This window comes from Anarhichas minor, unplaced genomic scaffold (assembly GCF_050575085.1).
Source record: "Anarhichas minor isolate MPS153535 unplaced genomic scaffold, ASM5057508v1 ptg000058l, whole genome shotgun sequence".
Taxonomy (NCBI): Eukaryota; Metazoa; Chordata; class Actinopteri; order Perciformes; family Anarhichadidae; genus Anarhichas; species Anarhichas minor.
The window spans coordinates 14,025,453-14,047,570 of record NW_027466504.1 but is presented as its reverse complement, the minus strand read 5'-3'; the positions used below and the strand labels follow the sequence as shown (position 1 = coordinate 14,047,570).

Genomic DNA, 22,118 nt, shown 5'->3' with positions numbered 1-22,118 from the left:
AAAATGAAGACGTTCAAACTTTACATTTTGTCCCAGAACTTGAAGGTCTCTTCATCGATGTAGCAGTAAGATGAAATGGAAAAATTTAAATGGAATTTTCAAACATCCAGATGTCCGACAAGAGTATGAAGATCATGTGATCTGGTCAAAAGCTCTAGAACAGATGCTAAATAGACCTTGACAATTTTTTTTGTCGACTTGTGTTTTCAAGGTCAAGAAAGAACTGTGAAACTCACTCGTGTGTGTGTGTGCGTGTGTGTGTGCGTGTGTGTGTGCGTGTGTGTGTGCGTGCGCGTGCGTGTGCGTGTGCGTGTGTGTGTGTGTGTGTGCTTGTCTTTTCAGAAAGATGAAATACACTGAAACAGCTTAATTCGTTGTGTATCAACAATGTGATTTTCATGTGATGGAAAAAACTGATTCATCAGCAGTCATTGTTTGTTTCAAGTTTCTGTGTCATTCTGTTAAAGATGAATCCCACCTTTTGAACCATTTGTTGACACACTAGTGGCTTAAAGTTCCTCACCCCAGATCCCTTGTCGGGAATGAAGTCATTCAGATTTTAACAAGCGAGACTGTTTGTTTGGGATCCAACCAAGCTCCTTACAAGAGATTTCATGACACTTGAACTGACTAAAGAGATCAGCCCCAGGGACGGGAACCAAAGTGATCACGTTAAGAAGACCTTTAATCCTTCTGCGCAGGTGTAAAGCACCATTTAGACCCCTGTTTTGCAGCAGTCACGATATGTTTATTTTCTGATCTAAAGGACTGCGTCTCATTTGTTTACTAATGTATTTGTGGTGTTTTTGTGTGTTCTTTTTTTGTCAGAAAACTGTTGCTGTCAAAATACCTTTTACTACCAATAAAAAAAAGCTTAATTTGTCATTTTAAACTGTGGTGAATGAAGTATTTAGATCATTGTACTCAAGAAGATGCAGCAGGATTATTGATAGTAGATAAGAAATGCCTTTTAAAACATATTTAAAATTTTGAGTCACGCAGTTGATTCTGCAAATATTCAGTGGGACAGTGAGGCCTGTCTGGTCACCACCAGCTACAACTGTCAAGGACTAAAACATGCTCAGATCATTAGTCTGAAGCCTTGGAGGCTCTGTGAAACACACAGAGAGACAGCTGCGTTGCCATTAGCTTATATCGCCAACACCTCCTTAATGAGCCTGCAAATACGCTCTGCTGCCGCCTTCTGGAAAACGAGGAGAAGCTGCTACCACAGCCCACAGTGAAAGATAAAGAATAAAGTGTGAGAAAAGATTTGAGATCAATGTTGCCAAATTCTCAAACTACAATGACAATGACTAAAACGTATGCTTTTATGGCCTTGAGGGACGTTTTGAGGAATTATATTGTTCCTCTTGGTGCAGCATGTGTTAAGCTTTTGTAAAAAAAATAAGTAGAGCAACTTATCCAATCACTGAGTGATAGTCATGTAGAACAACAGGAATACGCATATGATGAGCGTTAGAATGAGATGTATGAAAGTCTTTCACAAGAATATTACATTTACTGTTTTTTCTAGTCAAACCTCACCAGATGTTCTGAAAATATGTAATATATTATCCCGACATTATCCTGAAGCGCTTACGCTCTCCTTAGCTCCAATATCAACGTGAGCACTACCAATTATGAAGTTACACTGAACCACTCACTGGGTATTTGTGTAGACATCATGAGCAAACATGCACACTATTTCAAAGTTACATAAAACATGTCATTTGCAGATTACCCTCTCTAATCCAAGGACCAATTTGTTCATCTTTGTACAATATTGCATCGTTGGCAAAAAAACAAAAGTCCATCTGCCCTGATTTAGTTTGGACTGACAAGATGTGTGTGACTTGCGTTGAACTGCCTCAGCTGGCACATGTCATACAGCTATGATGCCGCAGAGTCGACCCTGGGGATTTATTTTTTTTCGACAAACTGAAAAATTACCTCCGAAACTCAGATTATAGATACAAATGTCTGATGTGCTGTTTTTTTTTTTTTTGTAGATCACTACAGTGTGAAAGGTTCTTGAGGAACCAAACCCAAATTTTAGGTCAAAATTGTCGCACACATAAACAGAAAAAGTTTTCAGTTTTTGCAAGCTGTTAATGCTCTCAAATGAAATGAGGGAATATGAGGAGCGGCCCAAATGATCATGCATTATGCCATGTAAGAGCCAGCCAGGATTACTGGGCTATTTGATAGAGGATTACAGAGTTAAAAGTTGCAAAGAGCATTGATGCTTTAGAATGAAAGAAAACTGTGCACAGGGTTCAAATACCCGGGTATGTGTTTGAAGCAGCAGATGTTTTACTGTAAAAAAGTAAATGAAACATTTGCTTTTCTGGATATGTTAACTAAGAAAGATAACATGTGTTTGGCATTGAAGTAACTCCTGATATTTGAACACTGCTACCCATGAGATCAGCAGCTTTTATGTGGCGTAGTGTTTAAATAATACGCTGCATTACGCAATATCAGGGTATGTAAGAGAAAATAAGATAAGATAAATTGAATTGTAATTCATGTGTGTTCTGTGGTAAAATAACTGATATTTAGCGTCTGCCGAATCCACAGTCTTGTGTCATACATGGGATTACAACAAAAAGCAGCATCAATCTCCTAGCCGCCAATCATATAAACAAGCCTGTACAAGCAAGAAAGCAGATGTGACTGTGCTCCAGAAAATGAGAGCTGCCAATCTCAGCCAGTCCTTTAAAACCCTGCAGTGAACAGAAGCGGGGCCCCAGCAGAGATGAACTGCTTGCATCACAGGAGACAGCACATGGAGATGGAGGAGGGGGGTCGTGTGATCTGATCGTAAAGTGACGGCCGGAGGGGATATTGGGAGAGGATGCCAGTGTTTGGGTATTAATGTCAAATGAACAATGCCATTGGCCGAGGCATATCCGACGGGCCATCTGTCTCGCTTGGTCGGCTCAGATCTTACGTGACACATGGCCTCTATGTGTTGTGTTGGCAGAAGTGGGAGATGAGGAACTGTGACGTATATGTACAGTGACGCAGAGAGGATTTAACAAATGTTAATGAAACTTTACAGTTACAGTTCGTATGACTTCATCATTTCAGTCACTTCAGTGGTAACTGTGTAGAAACGATTCAATCCTGTGAAACAGAAATTTTCCAGTGTTGACAATTTTCAGTCCCGGCAAGTTTCCATAACTTGTCTTATGGATGAACACCAGCAGAGCTTTGGTACATTGTATTGTACTGAATTTTGTTAAAGGTTACTAAACATGAGAAAACATTTTGTCTGAACATTGTCTTTTTAGTTTATATGTCATTATTCTGAAAAACTCCATGATTTAAGAAACACCAGACATACTTCCAACTTCCAGTTATTCAAAAAACGTCTTTTACTTTTTGACCACAGCCCTTGTATGACTGACGCAGATCATGTTTTGTTGCAACCTGTTGTATTGCTCGCCCCCCTGGTTCCGTGACCAGATAGTGAAATTATATTCCTGTTGTGTAGTCAAATGATATGTTAATCTCAGCATTCCCATTGGCTATTCAGGAGGAAGCCTCACAATAGGGTCATAAATACTGATTGATGTGTCAACACAAACTTGATGCGTAACTGAAAACCTCTTTTGTATCTGAACCGTTTTCATTCCTGAAAATATGTGTGCGAATCTTTGTTATGCACTCACAGATTGGAAATTATATGTGCAAACCTTTCATTTGCTCACAAAATATCATGCACTCATCTCCTTTTGAATTCAAAAATGTATTATATTTATTCATATATTTTTTACACATTCAAACAATTGAATTATTTTGCTCCGAATGTAATCATACAAAATGTTTTTACATATTCAGATATGCTGATACACTACAATACCTTTTACCCATTTTGATTCCATAGATAAATACATTAAACAATATCAAAGTGCTAACACAGTATTACATAAAGATAAAGTATGCAACTACTACTGAAATACTTTTAAAATCTCTGCTCATCAGCACTCATTCATTTTAATCAATCACAGAGGTTTTATATATAGCAGCGATTTGTGTGACAATTGAAATTTTAACATTTGTTAACAAGACACAAATGTCATATTTAAGACAGAAAAAAACAGCAAAGCAGGTGCAAATCCTTGAATAATACTCTTGACATAACGGTCATCATTCACATCTTTGCAACAAATTCCGCAGCCTAGAACAGAGGGAGAGATGAGATTAGAACCAAGGCAGACAACTTGATTATTCTTCTGAACATTGAATTTATAAGTGTTAAAATCGGTGTCATACAGCAGATCTATTTCTTCTATTCTATTTGACAAAAATAACTGATATAGAGTGAGTTATTGGTCTATTACAAGGTCAGTTTCATGTTTTACCTTGTTGGCTTCACAACTAGTAATTTAATACAGTTCAGCTGCGAGTCTGCTGTGGTCGGCTTTGCCTTTATGCTGTCTGTCATCTGACCTTCTCCTCACCTTCCTGTCTTCACTGGAATCTTTATTAACCAGGCCCTCGTCGCTGGCAGCCTGCAGGCTGTCGAAGGTGCCCTGCCTGTCCCGCTTCATCTCGGAAGAGCTTCTCTCTCTCCGCCGGTTCTTCCAGGACTCCATGATACCCTCCAGGCAGAGAAACTTAGTGTCGGTGGTGCAGGCAAACATACCTATAGGGACCGCCAGCACCATGGCTAAAACTATAACCACTATATGTATCAGCTTCTCCCTCTGCTCCATTTCAGTAATGTCACTTCCTGTTACAAACACAATGCACTGGCCATTACGTGGTGCCTGGTTCTTAAGGGTTACACAGATTTCATATTTGGTAGCAGGCATCAGATCAGAGACGGAGTAAGAGTGAATCCCAGGGCCGATGAAGATCATTTCTTTCTTATCATTGCCTGCGCTGCCAAAGTGGATGGTGAACCAGGTTTCTGTAGGGTGGTCCAAAGCGGCGAACCACTTAATGGTAATACCACGGATGGTCTGTTTGGCAATGTGGATGTCAATGTAGACGTTTTCATCACTGGCAGCAGGTGGAACCGGTTTGTCATAGAGGACTGATGACTGGGAGACGTCTGGAGAGTGGACGTCCAGGAGGACGCTGACAGAGGAGTTTCCAATGAAGTTGACGGCAGTGCAGGTGTAGACACCACGGTCAGCAGCATGCAGAGAGGGGATCACCAGGAGGGATCTGATGGTGTTTTCTTCCACTCTTTCCTGAGACTCTGGGAGGCAAACAGGGATATCCATTTTTATTTTAAAGGACATGCAAGATTAGACAATAAATCTCATTTTGGGAAAACTAATTTTGTCTTAATACATTTTTCCACATATCAAGTTGAAAACAAATTATTTCACCAAATTCAGGTAACTTATATTCTGAGATGGGAGAAAAAGCCAATGAATTAAGCCACTCAATTAAGAAGCCCATTAAGAAGAAAGCCTGAACAATAATATGATCGCTTCACACACACAGGGATACAAAAAGCATAGTGGCACAGACATAGACTTAGAGCTGCAACTAACTATTATTTTGTGTAAATCTGAGGTGAAGTGAACAACTTGCTGGGTTTGCAGTCCAGAATCTTAAGATATTAAATGTATTCTAAGAGAAAGAAAAGAAGCAAATCCTCACAATTGAGAAGTTGAAACCAGAAAATGTTCGCCATTTTGCTTTAAAAAATAATAAAAAATATTTATGAGTTGATTGTCAACAAAGTGGGTAATTATTTAAGATCTAATAAATATGTTAGGGGGGGATTATCTCTTTTGGGGATAATCGTTACATGGTCCATGCATATAATATAACATAAGAAAAATATAGCAGAAAAATGTTTTCTCACCGGTGCAGTTGATTTAAAACTGATGTAATTACAAAGAAAATTTGTGATCACTTAAGAAATGAAGGCTGAAAATGTTGTCTTTGTATAAATTTAACTAATTATCTAATAATTTAATAACATTAACAATTGCAAATGACTTACTAGCTTTTACTATCGGCTTATCCAATCCTTTATTAATTACTTATTCACACTTATAACTGTAGACGTGAAGGGTATAGAGTGAGGCAAGTGTTACCCTTTTTAATTACTCTTAAATTACCTGATTATTAATGACTCCGAGCAAGGGGGATATTTCCTAATCTTGCTTATCTGAATTATAAAAAGCATTAATGAATCATGTATTATAAAGGAAGGAGCTACAATGTATAAGCTCTTTATAAATAATACTTTGTTAAAAAGTGTAGTGTTGATGTTGTATTTTGAGGACTATTTTTTATTTGGTTCTTAAATGTGTGTAAAAGTATACTTTTACTTAAGTTTGCAGCTACTCGACCCCAAATCTTTTTTTTAGGTGGATCAGTGTTAGCAACAGACGGTGCTAGTGATAGCAGGGACACTAGCAGCAGCGGCCTGGTTCGTTCATGATGAACTGTTTACTCGCAGTGATCTGCAGCGCACGGCACTCTAAATATTAAGTCTGATGACGCAGATTTTTTACTTAATTAAACAGTATAGCCCAACACGGCTGACATTAGGTAGGCTATAGTGCACTATAATCTCCAACACTCTTAATCGACACTGATGGTGTGCAGATTGAGAGAATCAGTGGTGATTATCGCGGAGGGCCAATATCCAGATTTAGATCTCCTCATTTTAAAGAGGGGTTATAAGGTCTACGATTAAACCGTACTTAAGTATCTAATTTACCACAAGATATCACTCCGGGTGTGTGTGGATGACATGTCGTGGACATCACACTCTTACCATGAAATCCTCTGATTATCTTCAGACCATATGTCCACCACACCGCGGGGTCTGGCCGGGCCTTGCCGATGCAGCGCAGGGTGAGGTTTGCGCCCTGAGGCAGGCTGATGTTGGAGGACGGGGTGGAGACGATGGGCTTCACGCACGCCTGCAGCTCTACCTCATGGAAGAACTTGCCCGCCTTAAATTCCGGCCCTGAGCAGGTCAAGTAGGAGTTCATTAGTATAATAGGGGGGCTCAGGGATCTGATGAACTCCACGAAGCCCTTCAGGCGGCAGTCGCAGACCCACGCGTTGTCGTGGAGCGCGAGGACGACGTTCGGCCCGAAAGCGGGCCCCTCCCGCTCCTCCGTGCTCTGTACTTTCTGGTAGAGAGGCCAATTTTGGAAAACCTCTTTCGATATGACCGTAAGCCGATTGAAGGATAAGTCTAAGTAAGTCAGATCTGGCAAAAATTTCAACGCATGCTCGGGCAGGACGTCCAGCTGGTTGTGCTTCAGGTCCAGGATCTTCAGAGCCGGCGTGTCTTTGAACGCTGTCCATGGTACTGAACGGAGCTTGTTCCCTTGCAGACGGAGCTCGGTTAAGTTTACCAAACCCTCCAGACCCTTTGAGTTGATCACTGTGATATCGTTGAAGTTTAACCACAAGTTTTCCAAGGCGGGCGTCTGTGAGAATGCCCCTCTGGGTATTTCAGTAAAGTGAGATTTTTCTATTCGTATTTTGGTCATATCATCTGGAAGGTTCTCTGGTATGGCCCCAAACGCACTCTCTTCCATACATATGAGCGACCTACGATTAAAAGGAAGAGTTTAATTGAACATTTGGGTACTATGTAGTGTGGAATAAAGTATCCATATAAGTATCCATATATCTATCTATCTATCTATCTATAGACTAGGGCCACAAATTGGAGCTACAGACCTCAATCTAGCTCTAAATTGTTTTACTTAACAATTTAAGTAAACATCTTAAATTGTTTCTTTTTTTTTAAACAATTTAAGATATGCACTTTCATGTAACCATATGTCCTTGATTCATTTTCCGCCACCTACTGACACAGTTAAAAGGTTAAAAATACGTCTGCCATGGCGAAGCTTGGACTGCATGAATCAGGTCTTACCTTCCATGGCGGTCTTCTACGCAGCTGCACCCACCTAAACATTGAAGATACGTTTCGTACGCCTGGATGTTAAACAAAGCAATAACTAGCAAGTAACAAATTATGTCCATAGTCCGCGAAATTTCATAAAATTGAGTGCTACATTCGTGCTCAAGACATGTCGAGTGCGGCAGACGAGTGAAGCCTAAGTCTAATCCCTGACGTACCGAGTAGCCTACTGAGACAAATGGCGTCTAATTCTTTGTGTAGACACTCATGATTAACACCAAGAGAGTGTGAGCAGGTTTGACCCTCTATATGTCGATCTTTATGAATTGTTTGAAACTAATCATCTATAAATGCTTATAGATCACTTATATGCTATTAATAAGAACAAATGTCTGAGTTGCCAGTTGGTGAAAAGTATACCCTGACTGGTGATTTACCGTTTTTATTTAACAACAATGAAGTTATAAAAGTTTAAAATCCATTAATAAATACCTGCAAGTTTCACTCTCTAATCAGCCATCAAGTATGCAGCTATACAAGTTAGTAAATTATTAATAATTAAATTTTGGTTGAAATTCTCTGCATGTTTTCTCAGAGAATAACTGGTCCATTAGATGGTTTTATTGATGAATTAAAGAGCCATAAAGAGAACAGTCCTGCTGGGAAATCTGGTGGAATTGTTCACCGGCTGGCAACCTTGAAGTTGTTATTGTCAGTACCTTATAACCGATAAATTGTTGGTACATTTCTTATGAGCAATAATAAAGCTGTCACAACTTACAAACCCTTTAGGGGGACTTATCAGGAAGTCGTACCTTTAAGTCGCAGACTACCTGAGACAGACACTGACAGTCAAGAGATGGCAAATACTGAACTCATTCCATGGAATAAGTTTGTTCAAACCAGCCACATAAATAAAATAAAGAATATAATCTGTATCATCCTTTTGAAATGAATATCTATCAACATGGTGTGATGAAACAAGACATAAGAAGACAAAGCAACACTAACTGGATATGTATATAAAAGTTTATTCAACTATTCAAATAATATCATTGGAATGAATAGATCTACATTTAAAAGGGTAATGATGGTGGCACAAAACATGTACATGAAGATATTTCAGTTAAGTGTCTCACTGCTGGGAATAGAAATCGTTTAACATTTCATTTAGCATCATTTCCACCCTATTTACATTGTGTCATAGTTCAGTCCTTTCTGTACTTCTCTCCAGCTCCAGCTTTCCTCCACACACCAGAGTGTTGAACCATGCCTATGTGTATATCTTCTCTGAGAACATATGACAGATATATACAGAGGCACAGACTTAACTGTATTATGTAAGTGTACATCATGCAGTAAAGTATATACAATTCATACACATACATTAATGATATCAACAATAGAGTATCTACCAATCAGTTCCCTTTAAGTCAGATCAGGTTGCACAGGTTTCTTCGCTGGGCCATGCAAGTGAGATGAAAAATAGTTTAATTGCTATGCTCTTTCAGCTTTTAGACGTGTTTTTTCTTACAGGCTTAGTGATCAAAACATTCTTTTAGACATAAAAGCATGTGCACACGTTGTCTTGTTATTCATTTATGCACACATGAATGTCAGTGAAGTGAGTTTCACTCTATCTGTAACAAACATTAAATATTCTACAAATGTTAATTTGTAGTTAAAAAGTTAATTATGATGTTAAATATTCCTCTAAACTGATATTTCCATTATAGTGCAGCGTGCAAAAGTCCTTTGATAGAAGTTGGATCTCTGTGGCGGTGGAGTTGGTGGCGTGATCCAGCGAGGAGGGATGGGTGGGGGGGAATCCCATGGTGTGGGCGTACGGGAGCGCGTGGGAGGGGGACTGACGTCAGGATGTTGCTGAGAGTGAGAGTACGGGCAGTGATGGGGATACGGATGCGGATGTGGATGGAGATGGGGGTGGTGATGGGGATGCGAATGGGTGTTAGCGGTCTGACCGGGACGTGGATGCAGGTACGTGCGAGGAAGATGGTGTGGAGCAGGAGCCGGAGCTGGAGCATGATGTCAGCAGAAGTACTCGTTAGGCTGTCCCTCTATCTTAGCTGTTGCCTCAGAGTCCAAGCTGGAGCGGGCTGAGAGCAGCCTGTTGGACTCCTCTGGGTTCAGTCTGTTCAAATACTCCCCCTCGAGCCCTTTGGCCTTCGTGCCAGGCGACAGCGTTTCAAAGGTCACGTATGAATCTTGGATGTCCTTGGATTTCTTTCCCCAGTACTTCTGAATGCGTCTCTTCAGAGCCCCACAGCACACGATGACAGTGAGCGGGACCGCAATTATACAGGCCACTGTGATCACAATCACATTAATCAACCTCTGGGTCCCAGTGGCACTGGCTGCTTCATCAGTGGAAAATATGACGCACTGCTCTTTCTTGGGGATCAGCCCCCTCACACACACACAGGCAATGTACTTGGTCCTGGGCACCAGCCCGTTGATGGTAACACGGTTCTGTCCCGCCCCAACATTGATCTTCCTCATGTCCCTCTCTCCAAACACAGCATACAGCACACTAAATGCTGTTGTGTTCTTGGCCTTAGGGGCTCTCCAGTTCAAAGAAATTCTATTGTCTGTGTCACCCACCACCTTTACTGAGCGGACCACCCTGTCCGGGTCCTGCTGCAGCGATGACGTGTTGGCCGCCAGGTTGCTTAGATTAGTCTTCTCCAGATCCAGCAGCGCATCTGGGTTGGAGGAGGTGGCAGGCCCGGGGGTTGCTCTGTCAGCTAGGCTGTAACTGGCTAGTCCAGGATCAGGACCAAGACCAGGTGGAAGGCCTGGATCCAGGGCAGGCAGTGATGAAGGTGTGGAGGTTGGAACCGCATATCTTGCCACCAGTTTCTCCTGGTAGGCAGCTTTGCCCACCGGGTTGGGTTTCTTGACTTTGGCTTTCTTGTCATTGCTGGTTTGGTTCCCCTCTGGTTTTGGTGAGTTAGAGACAATGAGAGAAATGACAGCTTCAGCGTTCCCAGCATAGTTAGTGGCCTTGCAGATGTATTTCCCTGAATCCCGATAGGACACAGCTGGGACCCGGAGGATGGACCAGGTGATTCCCTCCTTTGAGGTTTCCTGCTGGACTATGGTGGCAGAGAGGGGAGAATATGATCATTACAAAATGATTACAAAAGGACAATGAGAGACATTTAAATATGAGAAATATCCCCTTTCATTGATGTGCAAGTGATTACACAATGTTGCAATGGTCATCATCAGTGTTGCACAACTCATTGCTGTAGCCATAGCTGTCAGTCAGACTTACAACCTCACTAACTCCACTGTTAGCTTTCTGTTTAATTAACAGCAGCACTACAGTGCGTAAAAAAGCATCTTATCTCAGTCACAACACACAGAGAAAGACTCACCTGTTCCATTAAGGAGTCGCCCATCTGCCTTGTGCCATGACAGGTCTGGGATGGGGACTCCAATGGTGCCACAGCGGAGCAGCACATTGTTCCCAACAGCGCTCCGGACTCGTGCCACAGCTGTGTGGATACGTGGGAGCTGACAGCGCCGCAACTCTGCGTCACTGAACAGGACCCCTGATACACTTTCCGGTGCTGAACACCTCAGCCTCGTGTCAATGAATGCCACTGAAAGAGTCGGAGACTTCTGGAACTGGACCAGGTCGTAGAGCCGACAGTCACACACCCAGGGGTTGTCATGCAGACCTGATGGTGAGGGCACATGTGAGGTTACAGAAGGAAGACGAGCGTCCAGCTGTGTGCAAAGTGATAGACCAGCCTGCAGATGGCCGGTGTGGATGTAAGGATGTTAATCCTGTAAGAGGATTAACATTTAATTCATAAACTACATCATGGAAATGACTACGACAATGACGACGATGATGATGATGATGATGATGATGATGATGATGATGATGATGATGATGATGATGATGATGATGATGATGGTGTCAGCAGACTAGTGTCCAAGGTCAGGTCTTGCTGTCATGTCACCCTCCTGTCCTTTAGAGCTGACCCTGGAACAGCTGTCCACTGTTCTGAGTATGAGAATGGGTTAAACATGCAGAAGATGAGTAAGGGTAAAATATTTTTTTTATTTTACACACAGATGGATAGATATGAAATAAGTGTCAGCAGGAGCTGTTGAAAAACATATTAATAAACACTTACACCCTATATCTGCTCAGTGGGCTATATTGCAAACCATTTATAGACTGTATGGCTTAGAAATGCTAAATAGCGTTAAAATAATGTGTTACTTTGGTCTTTAAATGCTAATTATGTTACATCGTTTTTCAAAGCAAATATCGTCTTCAAATATTAATGGGGCAAATGTTATTATGTACTACCGACCTACTCTTACCATACATCAAATGATGTGTTGCTTAGCAACTGTTTTGTCCAGCTGCTGTTCAACGACGCTGCTTTGTGCAAAATGAATTAACGTTTCTTTACGCACAGTGTTTGACAGCGCGCTTTTTGGTATTGTGAACCTAGGCAGGCGTAAACCACGACTGAAGTTTTAGGGGATTTACCAAGTATCATCTTGGAGCTCTCTGGACCTTGCACAGGTTTCGCCGCCAGCCAGGTGGAAAGCACCTCAGTCGGCAGGGTCAGCAAGCTGTTGCTGGACAGATCCAAGTAGGTGAGGTTTTTGATGTAAGTGGTGGCCTCCGCTGGCAGCGAGGGAAGCTGATTGTTGTGCAAATCGAGAAGTCTGAGACTCTGCATATCCATGAGAGATTCCCAGGGAAAGGCGGTGAGGGCATTCCCGTCCAGACGAAGCTCTTCCAGGTTGAGCAGTCCCCGGAAACTGTCCGGGCTCAAGGCGGACAGCGTGTTGAAAGACATCCACAGGAATTCCAGACTGGAGAGGTAGTTGAAGGCTTCGCTCGGTATCCGCTGGATGGCCGTCTTCTCAATCCGCAGCTTGGACGTGTCAACAGGAAACCCGACAGGCACAAGAGATATCTCGGGATCATTGCAAATCACGCTCCTAAAAGGGAGACATCATTGGAGAATGTTTGTTCACCTCCAAATCATCCGACCCAAATTACGCATTTAAGAACATTTTTAACAAAGTAAGTGAAAAATATAGCAATTAATTAGAAATTAGCATTAAAGTCTGAGATGAAGGTTTTGAAGTCCAGAGGATACAAAAATATGTGGTAAATTCCCAAGCATAAAAAATGCTGTGGCTAATAATTCTGAAAAAATACTGATTTCCCAATCCATCCAAACTATCCAAAGTCGCATAAAACGCATAGATGGGGAGGTTGAAAGTGCCTTTGAAAGATAATCCTGCATTAAATAAAATTGGACCGACATGCACTCATTGAATTATCTTTTGTACACGTGTTCACCTCTATGCAAACATCTGTCCTCATATAACGACTAGACAATACCGTATCAAAATATGCAAGTCTGCCAGAGCACTTTATAATGTGTTTTTATATGAAGTAATGTTCTCTTGAACATCTTCCTTACCTGGCCTTTGATCCATCACTCAAGTTGTGGTAAAAACAGCTGCACTGCGACGGGCAGGAGCTCACTGGGGAGAGAAGTTCACCTGTGGCCGCGTAGAGCCCCAGGAGCAGGACGAGGAACATTTTGGCCCACTTTTACGCATACGCAGCTTGGCTACATGCGCCCAGTTTGCGCCCACTGAAGTCAAACAGACTTGCTTTTTTCTCTCATTTACAGGAATATCATCCGCATTGCTTTGTCCCACCGCTTCGCTGTCCCATAGTGATCGGACTGCTATGAGTCCCGAGATAAAAAGGATAGACAAGGATTAGCGAAAGGACTGGCGTTCTTTTCATTTGGATGCGTATTGCATCCCGGAATCCGATAGGCTGAGCAGAGACGTCCCTATTTATTATCACAGAAAAACACTTCCGAAATGGTCATAATCCACTGTGATGTTTGGATTTTTTCTTTCCCTCAAATGTAGTTTGTGCATATGAGCCCTGCCGTGACTGTTAATCTGTAAATGGACAGCACTATGTTCTACCACAAGGTGGCCCCTTTATCCCAGCCTGCGGCTCCTACCTTGAGACCTTCGCACAGATGCTCATTTAACATTTCCTTAATCCGCAGTCCTTTTTTCAAATGTATTTATTTTTTTTATCACAAAACAACGAATATCACTGCAGTTAGAATGCAGATATAGAGACTTTGATGTAAAATGAACAATACTATGAAAATACTTTTTTTCATGTAAAGTAAGAGAAAATAAAATGAGTTGGGGCCTGAACCACTGACAAGATGTTTCCAAAAATGAATCAAATAATTTCCTGCATAATGTCTCATCAAGGAAAATGCCCATTCTTAAAAGTTGTACTCCTTTTGGCACCCCCTCTTCATCCCATTTATGTATCTGCACGTAAATTACGCATATAGACTATTAATCAACAGGAAACAAAGTAGTGTTTTATAAACCAACACAAAATGCAAAAATAAAGAAAACGACTAAAATAAGTAAGAAATGTATGTTTATCAGTTTGAGTGAAAGAGACTCACAGTGGCCTTTAGATTTCCCCTAATTAGTCCAACACTACGAGAGGAAAATACCTCCCATTGTAAGGTTTGTGTTTTGCTGTATTGGCAAATCCATGTGTTATTTGGCACCTGTTCCTTGTGTTTCCCCTTGGAATGCATCATGCTGGAAGTTTAGTGTAACACTTGGCTGGCACTGCAAAGTGTGCCGACTCTGGCCTGAAGGTCTGACGAAACACACAAAACACTCTTTAATGTGTTTGAACAAAGAACCAACATTGCATCTGACTCACATTTCACCACAGTACCAGCTCAAAAAGGTTTGATAGAGATTGATACATCCTATAGATTGATAATGACAATAATAGTTACTGAATTATGTGCGACATATGGATATATTCAACTATTCCTTCTTTGCCCTTTACTAAATAGTTATTTAAAAAAAAAAAAAGCCTCATAAGAACAGAAGTAACATTAGAATAAATGGGATTTGGGAGTGTTTGCTGTATCATACCCAGCATTACTGGGTTAATATGAAGCAAGAGTTGTCAGATCAAACGTTAGAGTTTGCATCAGTGCACAAGCGCTTTGAGCAGAAAAGGCCATCAAAAAACATTGTATACACTTATTTGTGACAGTACACACTTTTGAGGATGTTTTTGAATGGTATGGAATGTTTGTTGATTTCTTAAAGCATTATTTTATATATATTTTTAGTGTAACCAATTCTAAGATGGTAAATTTGGACCAAAAAAAGGAAGAAGCATGCAAAAAAAGTGACAACTGCACACTTAAACTCATGTTTGGGTCAATCAAGGTCACAGGGATTTCCTGTTTGTCACGGGATTTCACGGATAGGACCCAAACGCAAGACCACAGGAGACAGGAGTTGATATAAACAGGTTTTATTGTGGAGGTGTGTGAAGGTGTGGAGCCCGAGGTCCGACACCAGAGAGTAGGCAGATCGACGGCGTGAGTCCCGTGGCTCGACACCGGAGGACTGGCAGCTTGACGGCGTGATGTCCCGTGGCTCGATACCAGAGAGTAGGCAGATCGACGGTGTGAGTCCCGTGGCTCGACACTGGAGAGCTGGCAGCTTGACGGCGTGTGTAGTCCGCTAACACAACGGAGGGCAGAGCGGCGGTGAGTAGTCCGTTAACACAGAGGGCACGGGGGATTCCCGGACCGACGGACACTGGAGGGAGTAGATGCAACGGGGTAGAAGCGGGTGAAAGACGGTACGACCTGACAACCCCAGACTGCAGGACCAGAGTTTATATATTGCCAGGGGTATCGTTATTGGGACCTGAGTCTGGTGTGTCAGGCTGCAGGAGGTGATCAGCTGAGTGGCTGCAGCTGTGTGGCCATGGGAGGTGTAGGGTCTGACAGGGATCCTGACACTGTTGTTGTTTGAAGCCATTTGTTTTTAGTGGGATGTAAAGTGTCCTAATATTTAAAAATATATATTGTATATAATGGATCTTGACCATTGGCATTCCATATCATTAAGCACTTTTCATACATTTTCACCTATATTTCCCAAGATTTCTGATCTTATAATCCTGAGACTAAGAGAGACTTCAGCAACACAATGTTTGCTTGTGTCCCCTCTATCCCTTTGGCATGAAAAGCTGCAAATTATGTCGCAACTGAAACGTGACAAATGCATTGAAGGGTGGAGCTGACGGCTGGATTTCATGTCATTTACATACTTGTTACGCTTAATTGGAACACATGCTTTTATTGTACAACACATTTAACCCTTATCACACAGGAAACTCCAGACTGAATCAAGCTTCTTTTGACACATGTGTCTGCGGTTCCAAAAGGGCAATTTTGTTGTGTCCTCTATCATTCCAGGCAGATGCCATATTGGTGTTAATCTCTTGAGGTCAGTGAATCTATCAAAAGTTTTATTCCATACAAAGAAAAAAAAAAAGTACACAAAGCACGTGCTGATGCCCAGTTTCACATCCACAAGTCAAAACAGAGCCTACCATATGGGACAAAAGATTTTAAAAAGCTACAGATCAACAGTACTCACATTGATCCTCTGTAGTGTCACATTGATCCCTTTGTGTCATTAATCAGCGAATGGGGTTACTGCAATGAATTGAAACACATCAGAAACATTATATTTTAATATAAACTGGGCATAAACTGCAGTGGGTTGATGTGCTGGAAAACTGGAAACGATAACTCCTTGCTTGCAGATAAGACACCATGTGTCTTTACACTTATTCACACACAAACATATATATATATATAACATTCATGCACAGCCTTTGGCAAGAACATGGACGTCCAAGAATAATGGTGTTATTAACGTTGGTGTTAATGGAGGGGGAACTTCTGATGTTGTGGTTGGAGGGTTTTGCCTTCTCCTTAAATGCGAGTGTAGTTCTGATTGACGGGAGGCTGGATCTCTGCAGACACCTGTTGTGTCTCCTTAAAGCGACTCAACGCTGTGAGCTGCATCAAACGCGTCGTCTCCTCTCGTCCTTTGACATTGCTCCGCGGCTGCATCCTCACCCGGACGCAGAGACACAAAGGCTTGTTGTGTAACTAATTGAGGGCTTACTGTTGCGGTGGCTAAATACGCATTAAAGGGTTGAGGTTTGTGTGGTTATGTTCATTAAGACATTCCTGCACGGATTGGGGCGACAGAGAGTGCGAGGGCTTTACATAATAAAGTGCATCCTTTTCACGTGAAATGCCCCTTTAAAAGCGCTCTCCCTCAGCCACATAGAGGCACATCGTAAACGAGCGGGTTGGGAGGAGTGAAAGGTCTTTGACACTTTGTTGTATCAATTCGACTTCAGGATGGTCTCGTCTTACCCTTTACCGGACGGCTTCACCGACTTCGATGTGTTTTCACTGGGATCTTGTCTGCTGGTGGAGGGTGAGTGTTTCTCTTTTGTGCTGGAAATCAGCCAAAACTACTGGCGAGGATACGAGGGCTGCACCCGGTGAGTAACGTTATTAACCTATGGCAGGACCTGACGCCACCCGGTCACTGACACTAGGTGGAGGGAGGCAGAGACTGCAGCTTTCTCTTAAAACTCGCACATTAACCTACACGTACAACCTGTTAACACAATGCATGGCTGCGATGTTTGAAAGGAGCATGTTTATGAAATGCCACGGTGCTGCATGTGACGCAATAAGCATCGCTGTGCGCGCTGATTTCCATTCACCGCCGCACACTGCCTTCATTCATGATTGTTTATTTCTGTTCCATCAAAAGGTCTGCTGGGCTTCTTTCTAAATGCGGTGACAATCGTTGCTTTCCTCAAAGTGAGAGAGCTAAGGACCCCCAGCAATTTCCTAGTGTTCAGTTTAGCGATGGCTGATATTGGCATCTCTATGAACGCCACCGTCGCCGCTTTCTCCAGCTTCCTGAGGTCAGTGATGTAATGTAACCACCCCCGTAAATAATGAATACCATGGGAAATTTATTGAGCAAATACTACCTGGCTACCTGTTCCCGAGACGAATCTACACGGAGCTGTATAATCGATACCGGGAGGAACACAGGGTTGTAAAGGGGAGGGGGAGCGGTCAATACTACACAGCTGAATAAAGGTTATATGTCAAACTGTAATTACGAGATGAAATATGCTGCTTTCAGTGTTCACCAGTCTAGGGATTATATATATATATATATATATTTTGATATATAGCCTCCTATTATTGTTTATTCCCACAATCTAAAATAGTAAATTCATGGATTGCTTACATCAATCAGTTTTAGTGTATTTGGTAAATTGTTACTTATTCTTTTTAGATTAATACATTAGTACATTTATGAACACACCCTTTGTCTCAAGGTACTGGCCTTATGGCTCTGACGGATGCCAGACTCATGGTTTCCAGGGCTTCGTGACAGCTCTCGCCAGCATCCACTTCATAGCCGCCATCGCCTGGGACAGATACCACCAGTACTGCACTAGTAAGTCCTAGTAAAATGCACAGTTACAACCAAATGCATTTTGCTTTCCCTACCCCATGAAGCACAGGCTTTCTCTCTCTCTCTCTCACACACACACACACACACAACACACACACACACACACACACCCAATCAAACGCTGAGTAGGTTTTTGTTCTCGGTCTCCATCTGATTTTAAGACCTCCTGCTAATCTGAAGAGACCAGCTGGTTACAAGTGGCCTGTTGTCTTTAAATTTGCCACAGACCATGGCCATGAAGGAATAAAGACCAAATAGCTAGTGAAGATAACCAACATTGTTTCCCAAGTTGCAGTTTTTTGGTGTTAAAACTGCAACCTGGGAGACTTGTGTGTTGAGTAAAATACATTTCTTCTCATGGTCAGAAATAATTTAGCTCCATCGCTATTTTTAGCGATCATTAATAGCAGGATACAGGAGGAAGTGGAAGTGACTGAACATCTCACCTGCAGTTCACACTATTTTTCTGTGCTTATAAGACAGCTAGTTACTGTGGTATTAACACGTTAAAACAAAGTGCTTCTGCAGTAGTGTGACCTTTTTTGGAGGTGTTAGAAAATGTCATGATGAATGTTTTGAACTTGCTTTCATCAGGGACAAAGCTGCAGTGGAGCAGCGCCATCACTCTGGCTGTATTTGTCTGGCTCTTTACTGCTTTCTGGTCTGCCATGCCTCTCATTGGCTGGGGAGAGTACGACTACGAGCCCCTCAGGACCTGCTGCACTCTGGACTATACCAAGGGAGACAGGTACTGTGTACGCACATACACTCTTCACTATCAAGATAAACATTGATGTCTTTGCATACTCTATCCCCCATTGTGATTAGTTCATACTGATTTTACAGCCGTGTGTGCATTTCTTTCTCCACAGAAACTATGTTTCCTATTTGATCCCCATGAGCATCTTCAACATGGCCATCCAGGTGTTTGTTGTCATGTCCTCTTACCAGTCCATTGCACAGAAATTCAAGAAGACTGGCAACCCCAGGGTAAGTTTAAAAAAACATACGAAATCCAACAACATCGGATCCGATGTATAATGTGATTCACAAAGATTTAAAATTAAGTTGGCATAGTAATTCTATCAACACATAGACAGACTGACTCTGTTTTGCTTTAGTTGCTCCAAAACCAAATTGAATCACATGCTTGCTGGAATTTAGAAATGATAGTTGGTAGTTGTAAGTAACAGAGAAGTTATAACTAATGCACAAATCCTTACAAATATGCAATCCACATCAAGATGCTTCCTGCCTTCCTTTGAAGTCAGAGTTAGAATGTTACTAAATGCATTTACTCAAGTACTGGACTTACGTCCAAATGTGAGGTACCTTACTTTTTCTTTTCATGCCTCTCTCTATTTCTACTATGCTACATTTCAAAATACTTCGTTTTTTTAGGCGCTCCAGTTATCTGACAGCTTCAGTTACAAATTAAGATTTCTACATCAAAAACATATGAGCTTATAAAATGCATTGTCTTATAAATTAAACTACCCAACAGTATATACAAGTGCAGCTGAAACAATTAGTCGACAAAAAATGAATTTTAACATTTTTGATAATTTAAGTCATTATTTAATGCAAAGACATTTCCTGGTCCCAGCTTCACAAATGTGACGATTCGCTGCTTTCCCTTTTATTTAAATGTGTTTTAAATATCTTAAATTTTCCTGATTATGTTTACATTCTTTTACTTAAGTACCAATGCAGGAATTTTACTTTTAACAGGATATTTTTACAGTGTGATACTAGTGCATTAACTTAAAAAAAGAAAGATGAATACTTAATCCATCACTGCGCATTGGAAGAAATCATAGAAATCCTCTTTATATTGACATCAATTTAATCTCTTCCTGTCAGCACAACTTTCTCACATCCTTATTTAGACTGACAAACAGACAGTGAATGGAGAGCATGCAGGCTGTGACATATGTAGGTCAATGCCTCAGGGGGAAGACCGGGTGCTTCAGTTGGGAATGCGGACAGTAGCTGGTGCGTGTTGAAAAGAACAATGTATCTGTGAATGGGGAGTCCAATAGTGGAGTTCCTCAGGGGCTAAATCAGGTTGCTTCACTTTATGTTGCATAAGCCCTATTACTCACAGTCATCTGAGTTGGTTGGAGACACTTTCATTACACGCACAAAGGCTGCAGAGTATAGCGGCACCATGCTCTCTACCAGAGCAATGGAATTGTGTAATGTAACGTCACGCAATGTATGCCATAAAAACCTGGAGAGATACAGTTGTCCAGATTTGTCCCATGGCCAAGAAGTGGTGAGAAGTTGTGTCTGATGTCGCTTCATAGATATCCTTATATGCCTCTGTAACTGGCTCTTCAGGCTTAGGACTCCTATAGTCAGGACAAACTAAACTTTAGTACAAACTTAGTTCAAACCTACTGGTTTTTTTTTAGAGCTGCCAAAGTTTCCAAAAGCTGCCAAATGTGTATAAAATGATACACAAGACAGCTAGAATATTTCCAATTCATGGAAAGTTCAGCCATAAAAACATGAAGTTGTGGGTTTGAATAGTTCACTTAGTGTAAGCATCATATATCTTCAATGCAGAGTTGAAAGAAGCTGATGCAGAATATATATCAGACAGTGTGGAATAAAATAGTTTTTCCAACCTTAAAGCTACTTAACAACAGGGGACCCTGTATGTTAAGAGGTTAAATATATCTCTGAACTCACACTTTGACCCCTGGATTACAGCAAACTGCCCCTTTACTCGCGAGCTGTTTCTGTTTTCTGCTGAGCATGAATGGTCTTAACATAGACACAGTGATTCTCCCAGATGTTATCCCAGGCGTGTGACTGGACCTCATGACACAAGGCATTTTTGTCTCCTTCACTCCCTTTGTTAGATTGGTAATCATTCATGTTTTGTACCTCCTTCTTACCTCTCTTTACCCTCTGCAGTTCAACCCCAACACTCCTCTTAAGACTATGCTGTTTTGCTGGGGACCCTATGGCCTCCTGGCTTTCTACGCCGCTGTGGAGAACGCCACCCTTGTCTCCCCCAAGCTCAGGATGGTAAGGACAGCTAGCACAAAGATGCACACAATAACCCTCCACTGTAATTCAGACCTATTGGTGCATCGATTTTCACCGGGATTGTTTAATAACTTTTTGGAGGGAGGATTTGGATTTTGATATTGTCGTAAAGATTTTAGTCTAAGTGTCTTTAACTAATTAGCCGAACAAGCAATTATGCTTGATAACTGTATTCTAGTGCATTTTCAGGATAATCTGCTCCTTGTGGTCTTTTAAGCATTAACAACCTTGTCATGCTGGCACCTGTCTCTGCAGATAGCTCCCATACTGGCTAAGACCTCTCCCACCTTCAATGTCTTCCTCTACGCTTTGGGAAATGAGAACTACAGAGGAGGCATCTGGCAGCTCCTCACTGGGGAAAAGATTGATGTGCCTCAAATTGAGAATAAGTCCAAATAAACTAAGCATGCGATAATTACAAACACTTACTGTCATGGTGGTTTCTTACAGGTACCTAGATGTTTCTGTCTGTGATTGTATGTTGTGTCTTGAACAGTGGTAGCCTTTGTAAAAACAAACGAAAAAACATTGAGGATCCATGTCACCGTTTTTGGACGGTTGACCTCTGACAGTCGGGAAGGTGTCCTTCCTTGTTTATGGCGCCTGTCAATGAAAGTGTGTGCATGCCACTCTCGTCATGCTCTGTACGATCGTAAGTGACCTCTGTATTCAGAGCACAACTGCACTAATCCTCTAAACAAGGCGACCATTCTTCAAT

At 41.7% G+C, this 22,118-nt stretch overlaps 3 protein-coding genes across 3 annotated transcripts; 1 reads left to right on the top strand and 2 right to left on the bottom strand.

Annotated features, from left to right (window-relative positions):
* Positions 1 to 4,397: 4,397 nt before the first annotated feature.
* On the bottom strand, positions 4,398 to 7,992 carry lrit2 (leucine-rich repeat, immunoglobulin-like and transmembrane domains 2). The gene is made up of 3 exons (XM_076077410.1): positions 7,883 to 7,992; positions 6,761 to 7,551; positions 4,398 to 5,218 (listed from the first exon to the last, which is right to left on the bottom strand). Exons 1-3 carry the CDS (start codon positions 7,990 to 7,992, stop codon positions 4,398 to 4,400), a joined length of 1,722 nt encoding a protein of 573 aa, XP_075933525.1.
* A 1,927-nt stretch (positions 7,993 to 9,919) lies between these two features.
* Positions 9,920 to 13,481, bottom strand: lrit1a (leucine-rich repeat, immunoglobulin-like and transmembrane domains 1a). Its single transcript, XM_076077242.1, has 4 exons — positions 13,360 to 13,481; positions 12,408 to 12,868; positions 11,272 to 11,577; positions 9,920 to 10,986 (listed from the first exon to the last, which is right to left on the bottom strand). The coding sequence occupies exons 1-4, from the start codon at positions 13,479 to 13,481 to the stop codon at positions 9,920 to 9,922; spliced, it is 1,956 nt and encodes a 651-aa protein (XP_075933357.1).
* Positions 13,482 to 17,193: 3,712 nt separating this feature from the next.
* Positions 17,194 to 21,799, top strand: rgra (retinal G protein coupled receptor a). Its single transcript, XM_076077303.1, has 7 exons — positions 17,194 to 17,272; positions 17,618 to 17,774; positions 18,201 to 18,322; positions 18,935 to 19,088; positions 19,213 to 19,330; positions 21,266 to 21,379; positions 21,656 to 21,799. Exons 1-7 carry the CDS (start codon positions 17,194 to 17,196, stop codon positions 21,797 to 21,799), a joined length of 888 nt encoding a protein of 295 aa, XP_075933418.1.
* The last annotated feature ends 319 nt before the right edge of the window (positions 21,800 to 22,118 follow it).

Excerpts from the sequence above, each read along its gene's own strand:
- lrit2 (XM_076077410.1), bottom strand. The coding sequence starts at position 7,992 with ATGGACATAATTTGTTACTTGCTAGTTATTGCTTTGTTTAACATCCAG. Across the intron at positions 7,552-7,882 it reads GTAGAAGACCGCCATGGAAG|GTCGCTCATATGTATGGAAG; the intron begins GTAAGACCTGAT and ends TTTTAATCGTAG. Across the intron at positions 5,219-6,760 it reads GATAATCAGAGGATTTCATG|AGTCTCAGGAAAGAGTGGAA; the intron begins GTAAGAGTGTGA and ends TTTGCCTCCCAG.
- lrit1a (XM_076077242.1), bottom strand. The coding sequence starts at position 13,481 with ATGTTCCTCGTCCTGCTCCTGGGGCTCTACGCGGCCACAGGTGAACTT. Across the intron at positions 12,869-13,359 it reads AGTGATGGATCAAAGGCCAG|GAGCGTGATTTGCAATGATC; the intron begins GTAAGGAAGATG and ends TCTCCCTTTTAG. Across the intron at positions 11,578-12,407 it reads GAGCTCCAAGATGATACTTG|GTCTGCATGACAACCCCTGG; the intron begins GTAAATCCCCTA and ends CCTCACCATCAG.
- rgra (XM_076077303.1), top strand. The coding sequence starts at position 17,194 with ATGGTCTCGTCTTACCCTTTACCGGACGGCTTCACCGACTTCGATGTG. Across the intron at positions 17,273-17,617 it reads ATCTTGTCTGCTGGTGGAGG|GTCTGCTGGGCTTCTTTCTA; the intron begins GTGAGTGTTTCT and ends TTCCATCAAAAG. Across the intron at positions 19,089-19,212 it reads GACTATACCAAGGGAGACAG|AAACTATGTTTCCTATTTGA; the intron begins GTACTGTGTACG and ends CTTTCTCCACAG.